Raw genomic sequence first — 18,371 nt, 5'->3', positions numbered from 1 at the left:
GATTTATTGAGAATAAAACATGATGGAAAAGATACAATACATGTAGTTAAAATGCTATTTTATTACATCGGTTAGTAATATTCAAACCCTTCATTACAATAAATATCAAATGATAATGGCTGACATACTTTAATTACCCACCACTTTCTGTGCTTTATAGACCCTATCAAATAACCTCGACCATAATGGTATAACAATAATGGCAGACATGTTCAAATGCATGTCACTCATCGGCCATCGCCCATAATGCGCTATTCCAGTTGTATATTTTAAATAAGAGTCGGCCATTCAGGTAAGCTCATTAAAGTCGCACTCCTCCAATGAAACATGGCAGATGTCGTCAGCCCTCATTTAAAGACCAGAACAGAAAAAGGGTTTGAAATATAACGAAAATTAGAAACTGGTAATGTATTTGTCATAAAATCCACATTTTTCATCCGACATCTGTAACCGGAGGGTGAGAGTTCACTTAAGTCATGCCATTGTTTGACTTGAAAGATACATATTCTGCCATATTGTAATTATTAACGCATGGTCACTACTTGCTTTAGGTTTCCACCAGCCTGAATTTAGCCTGAATTCGGGTTTTATATGTGTCCAAATTGCGGCATTTTTATTTATTTTCAGCCCATTTAGGGGCTGTTTGGCCTGCATTCATGTGCCTTTTCAGGTTTTTCTGAGTGGCATCTCTGAAAGGAAGATGTTTAAATGTGATGCGCAAATATCTCAAAACGTTGGTCACAATCACATACTGTTCTATATGAAACAGAGCTACACAATACTGACTTTAGATTTAGCCTCGGACTTACTGATAAATTTTCCTCAAAGGGTATTTTTATGAAGTAGACATTTCAAAGTTTTAATTTTGGTGAAATTTACATGCCAATCTTTGTGTAAATGGTATTACAGTTATAGTTCTGTATGTGAAATGATTTTGTTTAAAATGGTATTAAACTTATATCTCTGTATGTGATGTGACCGATGAAAAGTCATAGTGGATAGATTTACCAAACAATAGTTTGTAAATTACTATTAAGTAATTGGGAATCTGGAATATTTTAGCAAATCAGTGTTTTTTTACCAACTGGTATTGCAACAAGTGTGAATAATATTTAATACAGTAATCCAAAAAAAATAAGGTACCAGTTATGTTCACCCCTGTATATCCTAAACTGTGTGGACATACATTAAAATAAATATCAAATGATAATGGCTGACATCAATAATATGAAACATTTTGAAAGTTGAAAAGTCGTGCTTATAGGTACAGTACATAGAAAAATGAGTTATGGTATATTAGAAACCCTAGTTGGAAAAGTCGCTGGGCGGGTGCCCCGGATGGGTGCTTATAGGTACGGTACATAGAAAAATGAATTATGGTATATTAAAAACCCGAGCGCTTCATAATTTCTTACAAACACATGAAATTCAATTGAAAAGTACAAAAACAGCAGCATAGGACCATCCGCTTATTCTCTATACACATGAGTAAAATAAAGTGAACACTGCCCTCTGCTGAGTAACCATAACCCCCCCCCCCACTGTAAGTTATGGGAAACTGTGAGTATTGAGTCCAGCTATATTATTATGATCAGCTCGTAATAGGCTAGAATTATTCGGTTTTTGTTACTGCACAAGTCAATAAAGTCCCATCTTACGCCCGCGTAGATTCACATTCACCATTCTATATTAATCCAAGATGTTATGTGTCCTGCCTGTTACAAGCTGATCAGAGTATAGTCCTTGTTCTGGTGTGGTGACTTGGTACCTTCAATGATTGCAAGGAAGTTATACCTACAATGTCCACCATGTGTTACAGAACAAATGAAAAGAATCCAGATGTGTCAAATTTCACATAAATCAGAAAGCGATTCTTGTGAGTGGGATGGATCCTTAAACAGTCTACAGGTCTTGATGCCAGTCTTGTCTTCTCTAGTAGCAGATCCCTACCTATCAAGTCAGGGCCTCATATTGACCATTTGCACTTGCCAACATTATGCCCTTGTACACGAAAGAGCACTTTGACACAATATGCTTGTTCTACCAGAAACCTACTGGTATGATGTAATCTGATTCAGTCAGCAAATATAAGAACCCAGCATAGTATTTGAAGAGCCTATTTCCAAACCGTGTTAAGTCCACAACACAACCACATGTTTCTCATTTACTTGTGTGATACAATCACAATTACTTCGACAAGTTTGACATTATAGCAACACAGAGTTGGACTATCAACAAGCCATTATTTACTACAACAATGCTGCATAACAATATGCAGACTATTGTTCTCATTTGGGAACCAAAGGCCTCACATAGTATTGTTACTATGCATCCATTCACTGTCTGCTTTGTAATGGTGCATCCAACTGAAATTATAATACCTATAGCATCACAAGTCATTGCAATATCGCACAGGTAAATCAGAAACATGTGTTTGTGGACTTAACACGGTTTGGAAATAAGCTCTTCATTTGTGTATTTGCACACTCATACACTATAAACATGAAAAGAATGTGCTACAACGGGATCTGTAGTAGTCCAAGAAATCTTACAAGCAACTGACTGCAGATTTGTATGAAAGATAAAAAAGTATTGACACAAATGGCAGTTTTCGCTGGTAAAACTTTCTTGCAATCCTCTGTTAATTTGTTCCTGAATCCTTGTGAAGTCATCACTCCTGTGTTAGGTTGGCTCAATGGTAGGACATTTGTTGGCGTAGTGACCTTTGTTGCCGCACTGCAAGGAAAAATAAAGAAAAATATCATTAGGATGATGTTAATTCAATCATATGATTTAATCTTGATGAAAGAAGGGCGATTTTCTTGTAACTTATCTATCCCATGATTCCATTGTCTTGTGTTCCCACTAATTGACTCAGATGATGTTTTCTTCTTCCAAGTTGATGAGAAATTGTAATTATATGCATATTCTTGCTTAGTATGTAACCAAAACACTGTTTATTCTTTCCAATAGACAAAGAGTAACATGTACCGCGTGCCTATATCATTATGAGTGAGCTGTCTGTCCTCCCGGTCTATCCTACATTCAACCTTCAAAACATGTATAGGTTTCCAGAGCATTATGAGTTACTTAATTCAAATTTAAATGCTGTAGCCTTGACTTAAATCCTCGTCTATTTCTAAGTTCATATAACTTTTCAACTACTAATAAATAAAATAAAACACATCATCAATCAAAAATATTAATTTGACCTAGCTAACACTAGCCACTACCCACTGGTCAATATGATTGGTGGACAGGTGGAATGCCGAGGTACTGGCATTCTTTTCCTACATACTATATAGATCACATTCACAAATTACCTTGGTTACAGGTCAATAGTTTGGAAGAATCATTAGGCCGAAAACCCAATAGCTTAACTATAAACTCTAACCCTAATCCTACCCCTGAACTTCACCCTAATCCTAACCCAGAGATGCCAACATTTACATTCAGCAATGGGGGAGGTTTCACACAGCAATGAGGGTTTTCAAAATGACATGCAACCTAATGAGTACAAAACCTTCATGAATCAGTGAGGTTATCAAATTTGCTTGTATGAATGTACACAAAATTCATTTTCAGGGAGCCTCCCTGATAATCAGTGAGGGTTGGCATCTCTGCTAACCTATTACCCATATGCATGCCCTAATTCTAACCCTATGCACTAACCTAAATCCAACCAGAAGTTTAATCCTAACATTTGCCCTAACCTAACCATATCCCTTACCCTAATCCTAATGCTAATCCTAATATAAAATGCCCTAACCATTACTTAAACTCTTTTGGACTAATGACCCTTCAGACTAATGGGCTTTGCCCATTACCTTTTCATTGATAGCATAAACTAGGCTTTAATTACCTTGAAGCATGTGACTGTGTCGACAGCACGGAATGACCTATGATGATCTGCTGTATTAGACCTGGCATTGGTATCAATAGCTCCTAAAACTTGAACTTGCTAATGAGGAAACACAACAATAATAACAACAAGATTAGAAACACGCAAACAACATGTTAGCAACATTGCGTACAAGTTATATTTTATGATATGAGAAGATTGAATGATGCTTGAATGGATGAATGAGTATTAGCGGAATACCCACTGACCAATGAGTTGACATGTGATGTCACTGTTAGATAAGATGTCGACAATGGAGATTGTTCCTTGCCCGGCAATATGCGTGCACATCGTGTTTTGTTCAGGGCCTGTTCTTTTAAAACTCTCGCCATATCTCGTACATATGGCCATTGAACAGTGTAGCAGTTCACTTAAGCATATCGACAGGCCAACCTTTGTTGACAAACATTGATGTCAACTAATCTATAGCAATATGGGTATATGAACAGTCATATGTTTAATATAACAAAGCCCATGCTCATGGGAGGGATGAGATGAGAAGAGATAGGATGGAGGGACACAGCGGGTGGGGCATGTCATATGGATGGATAAACGCTCAATCAAATGATTGAAAATCTACATGTACTGAATGTCTTAAACAACCCTGGCTCATGAGCAGTCGTTTAAGGTTAGGTAACAAAGCTCATGCCCAGTATGATAAATAATCAACTGTTGATTAATTGATTGATTGGTTGATTGATTGATTGAAGGCTTTGCTTGCTTGATTGATTAATTGAAGGCTTTGCAACAAGATTGATTGAAGGCTTTGTAACAAATCTCAGCCATGTATGACAAATAATCAGCTGCTGCTGTTTGAATGATTGCTTGCTTGATTGATTACTTGATTGATTCTTACCTGAGGTGCACTCTGGGTAGCAGGACACTCATAAGCTTTATGACCAGGCTCATGACAGTTATGACAAACAATGGGCTGCAAAAAGAATTGTGTAAATTAAGTCAGAGTTAATGTTCCTTTTCATTAGGGTAGATATGCCCACAGCCCATTATTTATAGAGGCCCTCCTTCAACACCCAACTTGTGACAGTATATGGCTTCTGTGTAAATTATTACTAGAGTTCTCATAACAAATCCAGGTACTATCTAAGCTATGAATAAGGGGCGTAGCTTGTTTTCTCAATCATGCATACAACCAGCTTATCCAAGAAAAATCAACTGGCAACACTACAGCTAAGACAGCAAGTGCTACATGTAGAAGAAGAAACCAGCCAGTAAGGTTGCAAAACGTCACTACTAATTGTGGGTACTTGGGATTTGTTATGAGAATAATATATATTGATAATCCTGAAGAATCTCTTCAATGATGACTTCGGTGTAATCCCCATAGGGAAGTGCGAAAATTTGAAATTTGGACACCAGAAACTTGAGGTTGAAGGTTAAAAACTTGTTAACAGTTATACCTTGATATAGAAGTTATCATGCGGTTATAGTTATAGTTCATCAAAGAAAATCTCTTTTGTGTAAAATGGATTGCTGTGGCGAAAAATGTTTCATCAGTTGCTTTTTTGTAGAGCAATTCATAGTATGGTATTGTCAATAAAGCTCCAAGAATCTTATAAAAGACATTTGCCCATAACTTTGTTAATTTTTGCCCTGCAGACACGGTTGACCCCTCATATTTAAGTTAAATAATCTCTTTTATACAAACCAATTTCCATGTGAAATATCCTAAATTTTATGATCATCCCTAATTAAGGTGCCACTGTCAAATTTGTTCAATCTATGGATCGACTGTCAATGCATTTGCTATTACCGTATTGGTCCGAGTATAGTCCCACCCGTTTTTTAGGTGAACATTTTTCATAATTGGGGGGTGGGATTATACTCGAATTTCAAAAAAAAAAAAAAAATCAAAATGCATTGAATTTGAATGCATTTTGATATCATTAATAGAGTATGACATGAAAACAAAGTATCAATTTTCATATTAAAATTTTTTTTTTTTTTTTTTTTTTTTAGGTCAACCATGAATGATCCTAGCATTCAGGTCTAGGTCCAGGGACACTCCAAAACCAAAAAAAACTTTAAAAAACTTAAATTTTTTTTTATTTTTTTTACAATTTCTGGAATTTTTGAAAAATGGGGGTGGGACTATACTCGAACGTGGGACTATACTCGGACGAATACGGTAATGAACTATCGACTAATTAATCACAACTAATGGTACCATGCCAATTGCTTCCCTTGTGATCCCATCATCCTACCTTGCCATGATATGACTGATGAGGTCTCTGTGATGTATTTGATGACGACACATTCTGGTTTCCTGACTGCGGATCATTGGTGCACTGGTAGGCCTTGTGTCCAGACTCCCCACAGTTATGACAGGTGATTTTTCTGATAGTTTCTTTCATGTCTTGTAAAGGTAGGTCCCATTTTGGACTGAAAATAAAAAGGTACATACACATGTAAATGGAAACTGAAAGATAAACACACACACATTTTAAAGCATTGCAGTACAAAGCACTAAGTTCATGTAACAAACATGCAGGAATAAGTTCAATAAAGTATTTGCATCGACTTTTTTGGGGTCAAGCGACACAAAAAAACCCAACAACAAAAGGAATGAGAACTCCAGTGATGAGTTTTTATGGTAGGTAAAATCAAATGTTACTGTCTAAACCTTGGTCTCACATTTACTACATTATACTGAAATATGTGACCCAATCTGATCTACATATGTGTACATCCATATCAAAACGATGCACTTGTCGGCTGCTACATGTGTCTCATTTCACATAATAGCTAGGAATAAATACCAGACTCATCTCAAGTGGACGTCACTTCAAAACATCCCCAGGTCACATAGTTTAGGAACATGTTCTCTGTATTCCTAAATCAAGTGACTTTGGTATGATTTGAGGTGACCTCCACTTGAGATGAGTCTGGTATTTATTCCTAACTAGTATGTAAAATGAGACACATGTAGCAGCTGACAAGTGCATCGTTTTGATATGGAAGTACACATATGTACTCATGCTAAAGTCAGATATTGAGTTACTACCATTACTAACTTGCTCAGTACCTACACTTACTGATGTTGAATCCCCAGGTCTCTTGAATACTTGGTTGCAAAGTTATGAACTTTTACAAGGCCATTTCTTGTTTTTTTATTGTTTTTTTCTCCTCACTTTTTCATTTTCACTTTTTCAACTCTCTCAGTTTCATTATTGCCGACTTCAGCCTGATTGGACCAGATCTGGTCACATATACTTTATCCTTGAATCTCCTTGAAAGTTATTTACCGATACCCGCCCGATCAACAGACAGCCGGAAAATGCACTTAAAATAGCCTCTCAAGATGAGTCCAGTTGATTAGTTTTATGATTCCAATTTAATATAAAATTAATTAAAGGAAGCTTCAAACCCTACACACAATAATTACACTGGCCAATGAGATGGATGAATCAAATCACTAGAACTACCTATTTTTACACAATTATTTTTCAAATGACTTACTGTTGGAATTTACAGTTTGGTCCATCCAGGCAGAACCCGTTGAGATAGTTTTGACACATCACTCTCCTTATATGTCTGTTCTTACATAATGGACCTGGTAAAACAACAAAGTTAGTAGATTGAATCCCGTATCAGCACAGTGGCTGCACCAGAAAACAAAATTGAGGGCGGGAGGGGGAATTTGGGGTACAGAGTGAAAGAAAAAAATGTGCACAAAATTGATGCAAACATTTGAAATTGTCATAATTTTGTTCAAACTAAGTCACTGTAAAAGTGGTTATTTCAAGATCTGCAATTTTTTGTGCTCTACCAATTTTGAGTTACTTTGCTTGTTTTTAATTCAGTTCTAACTTTGAGTTTTATTACATAAAATAGAGCCGTACATAAAGAAAACTAATTGGCCCATATTTATTTTGGTTGTACATGTAGCTAGCTGCATTCAACGCAAATTCATTGTTCAGCAAAAATGCTCAGGTTTACAGTACTCTGTAGGCCTATTATACATGTAGGGCAGATTTTCAATTTCTTTGTCACATCAGTTTCACATAGTTAACAACCTGCCGGATGAAACGTAAAATATGACCTGCTTACACGAAATGAGCGTAAAGTCGCAAGTTGGTAATTTCGAGACGTTCCAACTGTTGAGCTGATGTTCTTTGTTTTTAGACACTTATTGGCACTAGTAATGTCCATTGTGAATGGGGACAAAATGAACGCAGAGTACAGCACACATTTGTATTATGTCCAATTCGCAAGGGACATACCACTGTCTAATATACAGACAGGTGTCTTCAAACAAAGAACAGGAACTCAACAATTGGAAGATCTGGAACTCCCAACTTGCGACTTTATGCTCATTTTGTGGGAGTAGGTCACATACACTCACTTCTAATAGTTTCAGAATAATCATATTCCATGTGATGTGATAAAATTTCCTGGCAACATTTAGCTTGTAAAAAATAGGATCTATCATGGCCTCATGGTTGTTACTACGTACCCATATTGTCAGTCTGCAACGCTAATTGCCAAAGTCATTTTTTGTAATTTTGAGAACAAAGAACAAAATGTGGTTCAAGCATGCGTCAGTTACGTAATCACCCTAATTATTTCGGATTATTCCCTTTCATTTGTATCATTATTTAGGGGTTCATTCATAGGATTGAGGGCATGATCGCTGTTTATGCCCAAGGTGTGAGCCGAGGGCATAAACAGCGATCATGCCCGAAATCCTATACCCAACATTCTTAGCAATTCAATACAGATGAAAATAATAAGGGTTTACAAGTTTAAATAACATTTCCATGCCGTTTTCCTTCATAAATTGGAAGAAAATGAGTAGGCCTACTTGCAGGAAGCAGCTTGGCTCATGAGGTCAACGGCCGGGAGTCAACACGTGATACATGTCATCTTTTGCGCTCCACGTGAGATGGGTGCGGTGACATGCGCGTGTACGCAACACTAGCAAATCGTGCATCGTGTTAATTGGGTTCCAACGCTGCGTGGCGCAGCTTGTTTATGCCCTGCGTACTGGTCATAAACGGAATTTATGACCAGCAAAAAAGGGCCCAAATCCAATCAGAAACGTCGTTATATCGTGAGTATGTATGAACATTTGTTCTTGTGCAAAGATTGGTGAATAAATATGTTTAAGGTGTACTACTACACCCCTTGATAAATTTGTGAATATTTTTGCATTTTTCTAAAAAAATAATAACACACTGGTAAATAAAGTTATGTATATTATAGGGGCAAGGAATCCAGTTACTACACTGGAATTTCAGTGACTCAAGATAAGCGGTACATTATTTATGATAAGAAAAGAGGTACTGCTAGAATGTACCTCATTTAAACATATAATTATGAACCACTTGTCTTGAATCACTGAAATTTCAGTGAAGTAATTGGATTCCTTGCCCCTATAATATACATAACTTTTAATTTGTTACCAGCGTGTAGTTATTTCTTGAGAAAAATGCAAAATTAGTCACAAAATTTATCAGGGGGTGTAGTACCACCACCTTAAATGCATGTTTGAACCATATTTTGTTCTTTGTTCTCAAAATTACAAAAAATGACTTAGGCAATTAGCGTAGCAGGCTGACGATATACTGTTCTATGAGCTGTTGTGGAACATGTGTTTTTGCTTCTAGTTCTAATATCAAAACCGTAGGGCAATTTAAGGAGGTACTACACTCTTCGATAAATTTGTGACTATTTTTGCACTTTTCTCAAAACTAATAACACACTGGTAACAAAAGTTATGTATATTATAGGGGCAAGGAATCCAGTTACTACACTGAAATTTCAGTGACCCAAGACAACGGTTCATTATTTATGATAAGAAATGAGGTACCGCTAGGATGTACCTCATTTCCTATCATATTTACTGAACCGCTTGTCTTGATGAGTCACTGAAATTTCAGTGTAGTAATTGGATTCCTTGCCCCAATAATATACATAACTTTTGTTACCAGTGTGTTATTAGTTTTTGAGAAAAATACAAAAATAGTCACAATTTACCACAGGGGTGTAGTACCCCTTAACTCAAACTTGTGAGTAAATCTGACCATATTAAAGGAGATACACTTACCATGTTTGCAGAAGCCTCTATCATACCAAGCACAGTCTTTCATTTTACTCATGGGATCAATATGTAAGAATGGACACTCTTTGTTGCTACACATTCCTGAAAAAAAAATTATTACAATGAAAAATTGCAAATGAAGGGAAAGAATGTGACTTATATGCAGTACTAGATTCTGCTGGTACATTTTACAAACAGTTCTTCATTGATGAGAAGTATGATGAATATAGATGCATAGATCCCGGGGGATGGGGGATGAATCCACCCTCCCAATATTTTGATATTGAGGGGGATGGTTCATGCAATCATCCCTCCCCCAATGATGACCAGGTTTCGGAACAAATTAACCTCATATTTGGCCATATTTCCAATATTTACTAAAAATCTGCATTTTATGGCCATGTATATACTCACCAAATTTTGTAAAGAAGAAACACTCCGGCATTTTGGTCATGTCATATTGATGTAAGAATTCACATTCATCTCCTTTCTTACACAGTCCTCTCAGCCAATGCTTGCATACTACGGTCTTCTCCCCTCTCACATGGCGGTATGGACACATGGCTCCGTTGGCACATTGTGTATACTTGAAAAACTGGCATACAGCTGCACATGATTCTGTGGATGTAAAGGAGCAAACAGGAATACATATTAGCTTTTTCATCTTTTTTACTCCTGTTCCTCGACAGACAACAGTAATCTTTTATCTAGCAAAATATTCATATATTTTTGTAAAGGCCTGGATTTTGTTTCTTCCCAAAACCTTGGCTTTATCTCATCATGCGTATGCATTTTCAAGAGTGTTTGAACGGACACCCTTTCACTGGCTGGTGCATGCTCCCTATTCCAGCAATCATGCGGAAACGCAAGGGCCAGTTCCTTGATTATCACTCAGAATCGGAGGATACGAACGACACGCCGATTTTTAGTTGTCAATCATAAATTGCCGCAACGTTTTAGTATTTTACTGCATGGCATTCCACAAGCACCATGACAAATTATGCTGTATTTTTCCAAAGATCATCTCATATTAGGCCCATGAAAGTCAATTCCGAGTTTATCGTCACTTTTTTTTTCCAGGAATTGGTGAGGTGACTTTTTCATTTTTCATTATTTCACCAGATTTCATTATTGACCTAAAATGCGTGTTGATTTAAAGCCAAACTCATACATGTGATTTATAAACATGTTTTTTTAATATGGGTAAGGACTAGAAAAGTTAAAGAAAAGAGCATGGTTTTGCTTCTAAGTTATGAATATGTTTTACAAACAAAAATATATGTTTCCAATTGCTAAAACTGGTGAAAACTCTGATACTTTGAAAATAATGAATTATTTTGGCATTTTTGAAAATTTGACGCGGGTATTTTTGGTTTCCAAAAAGTGACGCGGGCGGGGGACGATAAACTCGGAATCGACTTTCACGTGCCTTATGAAGTAAGCTGAATGCGATCTGTTATTGTAACATTCCGATCGCTTTTGATCACCTATTATCGGCGAATTTGCTTGAAAACATGTGAGTTCATGTTGTGTATTTCATAAAATAGCATGGACACAAATGAAATTACGATGCAATACAATGCAATTTGAATGCACAGCAGATCTATAGAAATAAGGCTGCCCGCTTTTAGGTAGGATTGGCTCGTGTCTGTCTACGGTCATGGCGGTACATGTGCGCTGCTGCATCATCGCCATCGCTAATCACTATGACTATATTAAATCAAATTAAGTATTTCTTGGCCAAACTGGAACATGCGTGTTGCGTCCATAGACCATGTAAGTGTACTAAGCGTGTACGCAGTGTAAGGCGCATGTATACTTTCTTCTGTACCGCGCTTTATCATACCATCAAGTAGTTTTCTGTGTTTTCATTGGATAATCGCCTCAATTTACTGACATGATATTTCTCGTATCATACCCCTGAATGCGTCCCCAACGCGCTGTATCAGGTCAGTAGAAAACAGCGCATGCGTAGTTAGCATAGCAACTTGCATGACGACGGCTGTTTGACAACAATGACAATGGCGTTTCAGTGTCAGGCAACCAAACCAGTGCCTGCTTTGAAGCGCAGGTTTGCCACTTTTACTCAGGCAGACATTGAGACAAAGCGTCGCAATGCGACCCCCATAAGCACACAGAGGGCTAACGACAAAGCGGCTAGAGCACTGGATAGTTACCTGCAGGAAACCGACGAGAAACCCCTAACTGAACTCAGTACGCCCGAGCTTGCACAGGTTCTAGAGAAGTACTACTTCGCAGCCAGGACCATTGATGGAAGAGAATACAAGTGTGCCAGTCTTGACAACTTCAGACATAGCCTGAATAGGTACATGTATGTCAAGCTGAATGTCAATCCAGACATGGACATTATCAAAGACTCAGCATTTCGGGTGGCAAATCAGAATTTCAAGGCCGCGATGGCTGAACTGAAGCAAAAAGGACTAGGGAATACGTCTCATTACCCTGAAATTGAGAAGTCGGACTTGATTAAACTGTATGGCAGCTCGCATCTTAACACCTCAACCCCTTCTGGTTTGTACAGAAAGGTACAATTTGACGTTCGATATTTCTTCTGTCGACGTGGTGGAGAGAATATGGCCAGCATGACGAAAGAGAGTTTCTGTGTGCAAATGGATGCCGACACTGGTGTGCGTTATGTGGTGAAAGCCAAGGATGAACTGACAAAAACCACAGGGAAAGCGATAGCGAATCATTTTCAGGATTTATGCGAGTCAAAAGGTAATCCCGTTGCCCGTAAACAGCTTTGTCAAGTACATTAGCAAGCTGCATCCTAACTTAGACAGACTATGGCAACGGCCAAGCTTGCAAGTGCAAGAAGGTGATGAAATATGGTACTGTAATCAGCCGGTTGGTGACAAAAAACTCGGGACATTTATGAAAGAAGTGAGCAAAGAGTGCAGGTTGAGCAAAGTGTACACAAATCATAGCTGCCGCAGCTCCGGGGCGTCGATACTTACTAAGTGTGGGTTTGCCGATTCCCAAGTTATGTCAGTGACTGGCCACAAGTCAGTGCAGTCACTGACACAATACCAACATGTTGGAGCTGAGGAGAAGATACTGATGGGGACTACCCTAACAAATGCTCTCATGCCCATGCCTAATAGACAGCCGGCAATACAAGCTAAACAAGCTTCAAGTTCAACAGCGGTTCAGGAAGTAGGCCCAACTAGGCCTACTGTTGACTTTGACCTTTCAAGCGCCGGACATTGAAGAACTATTTGCTTTGTTTGATACAGAAAATGTGCCACCAACCAGTGCAACACGTCTAAGGCAGATGCAGTTTCTAAACTGCAACGTAAATATTTATCAAAATAACTGAACTTGACAATTTCTGCATGTCCGAGACGACGCACGGTTAAAAAGCATGGACACTTGAACTGAATAGACATGTTGAAAAGACTACTGAGTTTAGGGCCAGAGCCAAAAATGGTCATCACTCAACATAAAATTTAGAAATTGTTACAGGAGTGAATTTCTCCTCTGGTTTAATAGACCACTTACCAAAGATTATGAATCGGCAAAAAAAAAGTAAAATTTGCCCGTCAATTTTGGAATACAAGCAATAAAATACACACGTAGCGCCCTCTCGGTGTGGCGGGACGGAATTGTTAAATTTGATGTTACTGCATATTTAAAAAAGATAGGATTTTTTTGTTTATGGTATTATAAAGGTCTTCTGTATAGACAATTTCAGCACTAAAAAAATGTCAGTGGACTTTGCAAAAATAAAGAAATAAATTAAAATATGTGTAAAATTCGTCCGCCACATTTTGAGGTGATTTTTTTACGTTCCGGAAGGGAGGAAAAAAAATAATTTAGTCAAAACGTTCCAAAATATCAACTATTATGGTAATAAACATTCCTGAGTACATACAAATTGAATTCATCAACTTTGCTAGGCTCAAAACCATTTTAACTTCTTCTATTTCAGGCCTTTTGTGGTAGGATGCCAGCAATAATGCTATTTTTAGGGTCTTTGGTGTAAAACACGGCGCCGCCACATTTTGAGATGATTTTTTTAAGTTCAGGAATCTATGAAAAATTTCTTTCTATGTCAATATTTTGCAATAATTTTTCATTGGAAGTGAAAGAAGAAAAAATTTTGTCAGTTTTAAAGTGAATCAATTGCTTTTTTTCTTGATTTTGACATGGTGGACAAAATTCCGTCCCGCCACATCCGTCCCGCCACATTGACATGATTTAAAAAAATTAATGAACATACTATAAAGAAGGGGGTGAATTTTATAATTCCTCCCATAACAGAAGAAGGATAGTTGAAGTTAATGGTCACGTGTCATATGGTGGGGCACAATTGCGTTAATACAAACACTGATTTTGAACATTTGTCTTCATTTTCACTTAAATTGATGCATGTCTAAAACTATACATCTCACACCAACAAAACTATACATTTTTGGAAAGCTAATGTTCCAAGGAATCCAACAATGCACTTCTATTTCAGGCCTTTTGTGGTAGGATGCCAGCAATAATGCTATTTTTAGGGTCTTTGGTGTAAAACACGGCGCCGCCACATTTTGAGATGATTTTTTTAAGTTCAGGAATCTATGAAAAATTTCTTTCTATGTCAATATTTTGCAATAATTTTTCATTGGAAGTGAAAGAAGAAAAAATTTTGTCAGTTTTAAAGTGAATCAATTGCTTTTTTTCTTGATTTTGACATGGTGGACAAAATTCCGTCCCGCCACATTCCGTCCCGCCACATTGACATGATTTAAAAAAATTAATGAACATACTATAAAGAAGGGGGTGAATTTTATAATTCCTCCCATAACAGAAGAAGGATAGTTGAAGTTAATGGTCACGTGTCATATGGTGGGGCACATTTGCGTTAATACAAACACTGATTTTGAACATTTGTCTTCATTTTCACTTAAATTGATGCATGTCTAAAACTATACATCTCACACCAACAAAACTATACATTTTTGGAAAGCTAATGTTCCAAGGAATCCAACAATGCAAAATTGATGTTGGTATATAGGGTGTGTAAGAAAATATATAGGTTGATATAAAAAAAAAAAAAAGTTTTACTAGAAAATTGATAATTTATTGCATTTGCTACTGATATGGAATACCTCTAATGTAATCTAATTTTGTGGTAGGCAACACTATGAGCTTTAATAAAATGTATACTTTTACTATGTTATGATTGGCCAAAGTGGTGATACAGGGTGTGAAAATGTACATAACTGTACGCACCAAATGTTGATTACATTTTTGAAAATATTTTCTTTAGAGTGTATCCTACATTTATTTTAACTGCATATTTGGATTCCCTGGGTAAATTGCTTTCAAAAAATGTATACTTTTCCTATCTTAGGGTGTATAATTATCAAGTAACAACAATTTAAAGCCAAAACGCACGTTGTGACTGAAAATCTTGGCATTTGTGTGTAGTGAATAGGGAAAAATTGTGGGTCTTTTGACTTGCGGTTCGGGTGAGTACTTGAAAACATGAAATAGATCAAACTAATAGTTGAATATGAATAATGAATGAACCAGCTTTGATTTGAGATATGATTTGCATGTATAGCACAGAATTTGGCAATGATAAAATTTAAAATTCAAAAAGATATCATGTTTCCACAACATTTCTCATAGAGATTGCACATACTCCTCTACCGCTTATCCTCTACCGCTTATCCTCCAGGTTTATCCTCGTTAACATTTTAATATTTTTCACTAATTATACAAATGATAATTTCAAATTGTGAAACATATTTGAAAAGTAGAATAATCAAGCTGTACATGTATAATGAGCCCAAACTTTATGCAATTGGACAAAGAATAGCTCTGTACCAACAAGTTAAATCTGGAAGAGGAGAGAAAAATGTAACGCCTCCCACTATTTTGGGGTCCCACCATATAACACATGACCTAATACCAATGTTAGAAACAAATGTTTTATCCCAGTACTTTTGATAAAAATTCAACAAATCTACTGTGTTCACAAATACATGAAGTTTATCATTCCGTCCCGCCACATCAATGAATTTGTGTTACCGTGGCAACGTGTTGATTCTAAGGACTATTTTTCTTGTGTGTGAATGTAGTCTGTAACTTACTTGTTTATATTAAGTATAAAGAATCCATAAAATAAACAGGCACAGAGCTACAATTTTGGCTCTGGCCCTTTAATATATTGATATAGACTGCCTAACTAGCCTGTATCTCGTTTCGGCCAAAGAACGTCTTTAATACATACCTGTTTTTAATGACTTTGCAACAATGTTCCTATTGTCAGCAATAACAGCTTGCATTCATACTTTTGAGTTTATATGGTGAATTTTCGTACACATCATAAATAAGTGAAATCAGAATATCCTGAAAGGAATTTAGGTAACAAATTCAACGACACTGACCTCGCAGCAGCTAACGTTTTCATGTAAACATGGCGTCATTAGACATTTTTAGCCTACGTTTCGTATCCTACTATCGGATCGTTGAAACGACAAAACCTCAATCCCCGGCCTCATTCACGAATTCACTCACCTTCCTACACCACCAGTTGAAATAAAACTCGAAACATCCCGTGTTATTCCTCAAAACTACATGCACCTTCATTAATAAAAAATTGAAATCCTAGTAGAAATCCGTTATCGAAAATTGTTTGATAGAAAACGTCAACAAAAGTAATTTTTCTGAAGAGTAGATACCGCATGTCAAAATGGCGGCCGCAGTCGCATCCCCCCAGCTTTGTACGTGTACCCAGGTCACGGTATGTCTACGTGACGAACAGTCAAGGTCAGAGGACAGCGCAACCTGTCTGCTGTCATGCCGTAATATAATGGCTCCGCCCAATGAACGGCGCTGTCAATCATCCTTATTCACAATCGCCTTTGTCGAACAGACTTTTACGCAGGTAAGAGCTTGCGCTGTCCTCACTTTAGCGATTAGGATCGACGAACGTCAGGCCGACACAATATGGTTGTGTAGGAGACTATCATCGTGATGCCCACGTTGGAACCATTGGATTACGGAAGAAATATTCATACCAGGACTGACGCAAATGTGGCCATTTCTATGTTTGTACCGGGCAAGTACCGGACATTTTTCAACACAGAGCTAGCGGAAATTACTACAAATTGGTCCAAGGTAAGCAAAGGGTTGGGGATCGCATTTTTAACCGACTAAACTGTTTCGGAGTTAAGGCATGCTAAAAGTAGACCATTTCGGGGCTGTATTTGGTGTACATGTGGCGTTTTGAACAGAGTAAAAAGCGACCACTTATTCGCTATTGCTGAAGTATATTGCTGAATCATGTACCAATACACAAGGTATTGGTACATGAGATCAGGTATAATATTGATATTAATATTTAATAAATATTGAAATTACTTTTTGTTGTTGAACTGAAACTATGTCGTTCTTGTATTTTTTTGTGTCATTGTTGTGATGGTGTGGTTGTTTTGGTATGATAAAATCGTCATTAGGTTCGGTTTGGGGGTGATACGGATTATATCTAATCTAGTCTCGGAGTCCGTATCAGGCTCGCCGCTTGGGCTATCGCCCTCGCCTGATACGGACTCCTCGACTAGATATAATCCATATCACCCCCAAACCTCACCTAATAACTAATAATATTTGTGTGTGTTTATCGCGGAGCCAGTATTACTAGCATGACTACATGTAGCGTTCACAGGGACAGGGTTCCAGTTTGGCCACCCAAGAAATACTTAATTTGATTATTATAGCTGCGCATCGAACGGAAGTAATAAAAACTTAATTATTAATAGAGTCTAAATACATACAATGTATAATAGCTTTGATACAGATCAATCAGTACAACGCGACGTAAGTACGTAACATGATTACAGGAAAAACAAACATGATGAATGACAAAGCTGCCGAATTTTGCAACTTACTATCCATGCCAGGAAAAGGCAGCGGCTGTGCTCCAATCTGTAGGTCCAACTGCTCCTCCAAGTCAAACTTGATATTCTCTACATTTGCAACGAGATTCTGCATGATTAATTTTGTGCTGATCTGCTTTCTGGAATAATAATTTTGTTGAGAAAACAGCTTCACAATATTTTCCGAATGTAAACTCTCCGTCACTCGGGGTCGATGAACTATTTCAACCTCATAATTATAAACTACACAACGCAGTTGTTTAGAAATCAATACACTGAAGCACTGAGTGTAAAATTGACTTCTAGAGATGCGGTTGAGAGAAAATTTGGCAAGCTAAGGAGTGCCTAGACTGTTTCGAGTCTTTTTCTAATGGATTTCGCAATTAATTGTCTCGACTTTGATTAGAACAATGATATTTGTGTGTTTTTGATTTGGCTATGAACATTATCATACTTTCTTAATATGAAAATACAGTGTGATTTTCAAGAAATACAAAGATTTTCTTCTATAAAC

The 18,371-nt window shown here is 37.2% G+C and overlaps 1 protein-coding gene across 1 annotated transcript; it reads right to left on the bottom strand.

Moving 5' to 3' along the window:
- Positions 1 to 87: 87 nt before the first annotated feature.
- Positions 88 to 18,090, bottom strand: LOC140150657 (cleavage and polyadenylation specificity factor subunit 4-like). The gene is made up of 8 exons (XM_072172724.1): positions 17,870 to 18,090; positions 10,377 to 10,580; positions 9,969 to 10,064; positions 7,379 to 7,472; positions 6,124 to 6,301; positions 4,758 to 4,832; positions 3,863 to 3,961; positions 88 to 2,736 (listed from the first exon to the last, which is right to left on the bottom strand). Exons 1-8 carry the CDS (start codon positions 17,970 to 17,972, stop codon positions 2,683 to 2,685), a joined length of 903 nt encoding a protein of 300 aa, XP_072028825.1. The 5' UTR covers positions 17,973 to 18,090; the 3' UTR covers positions 88 to 2,682.
- Between the last annotated feature and the right edge of the window lie 281 nt (positions 18,091 to 18,371).

The sequence above is a fragment of the Amphiura filiformis genome, chromosome 4 (assembly GCF_039555335.1).
Source record: "Amphiura filiformis chromosome 4, Afil_fr2py, whole genome shotgun sequence".
NCBI lineage: Eukaryota > Metazoa > Echinodermata > Ophiuroidea > Amphilepidida > Amphiuridae > Amphiura > Amphiura filiformis.
This window is presented reverse-complemented; position numbering and strand designations above follow the sequence as displayed.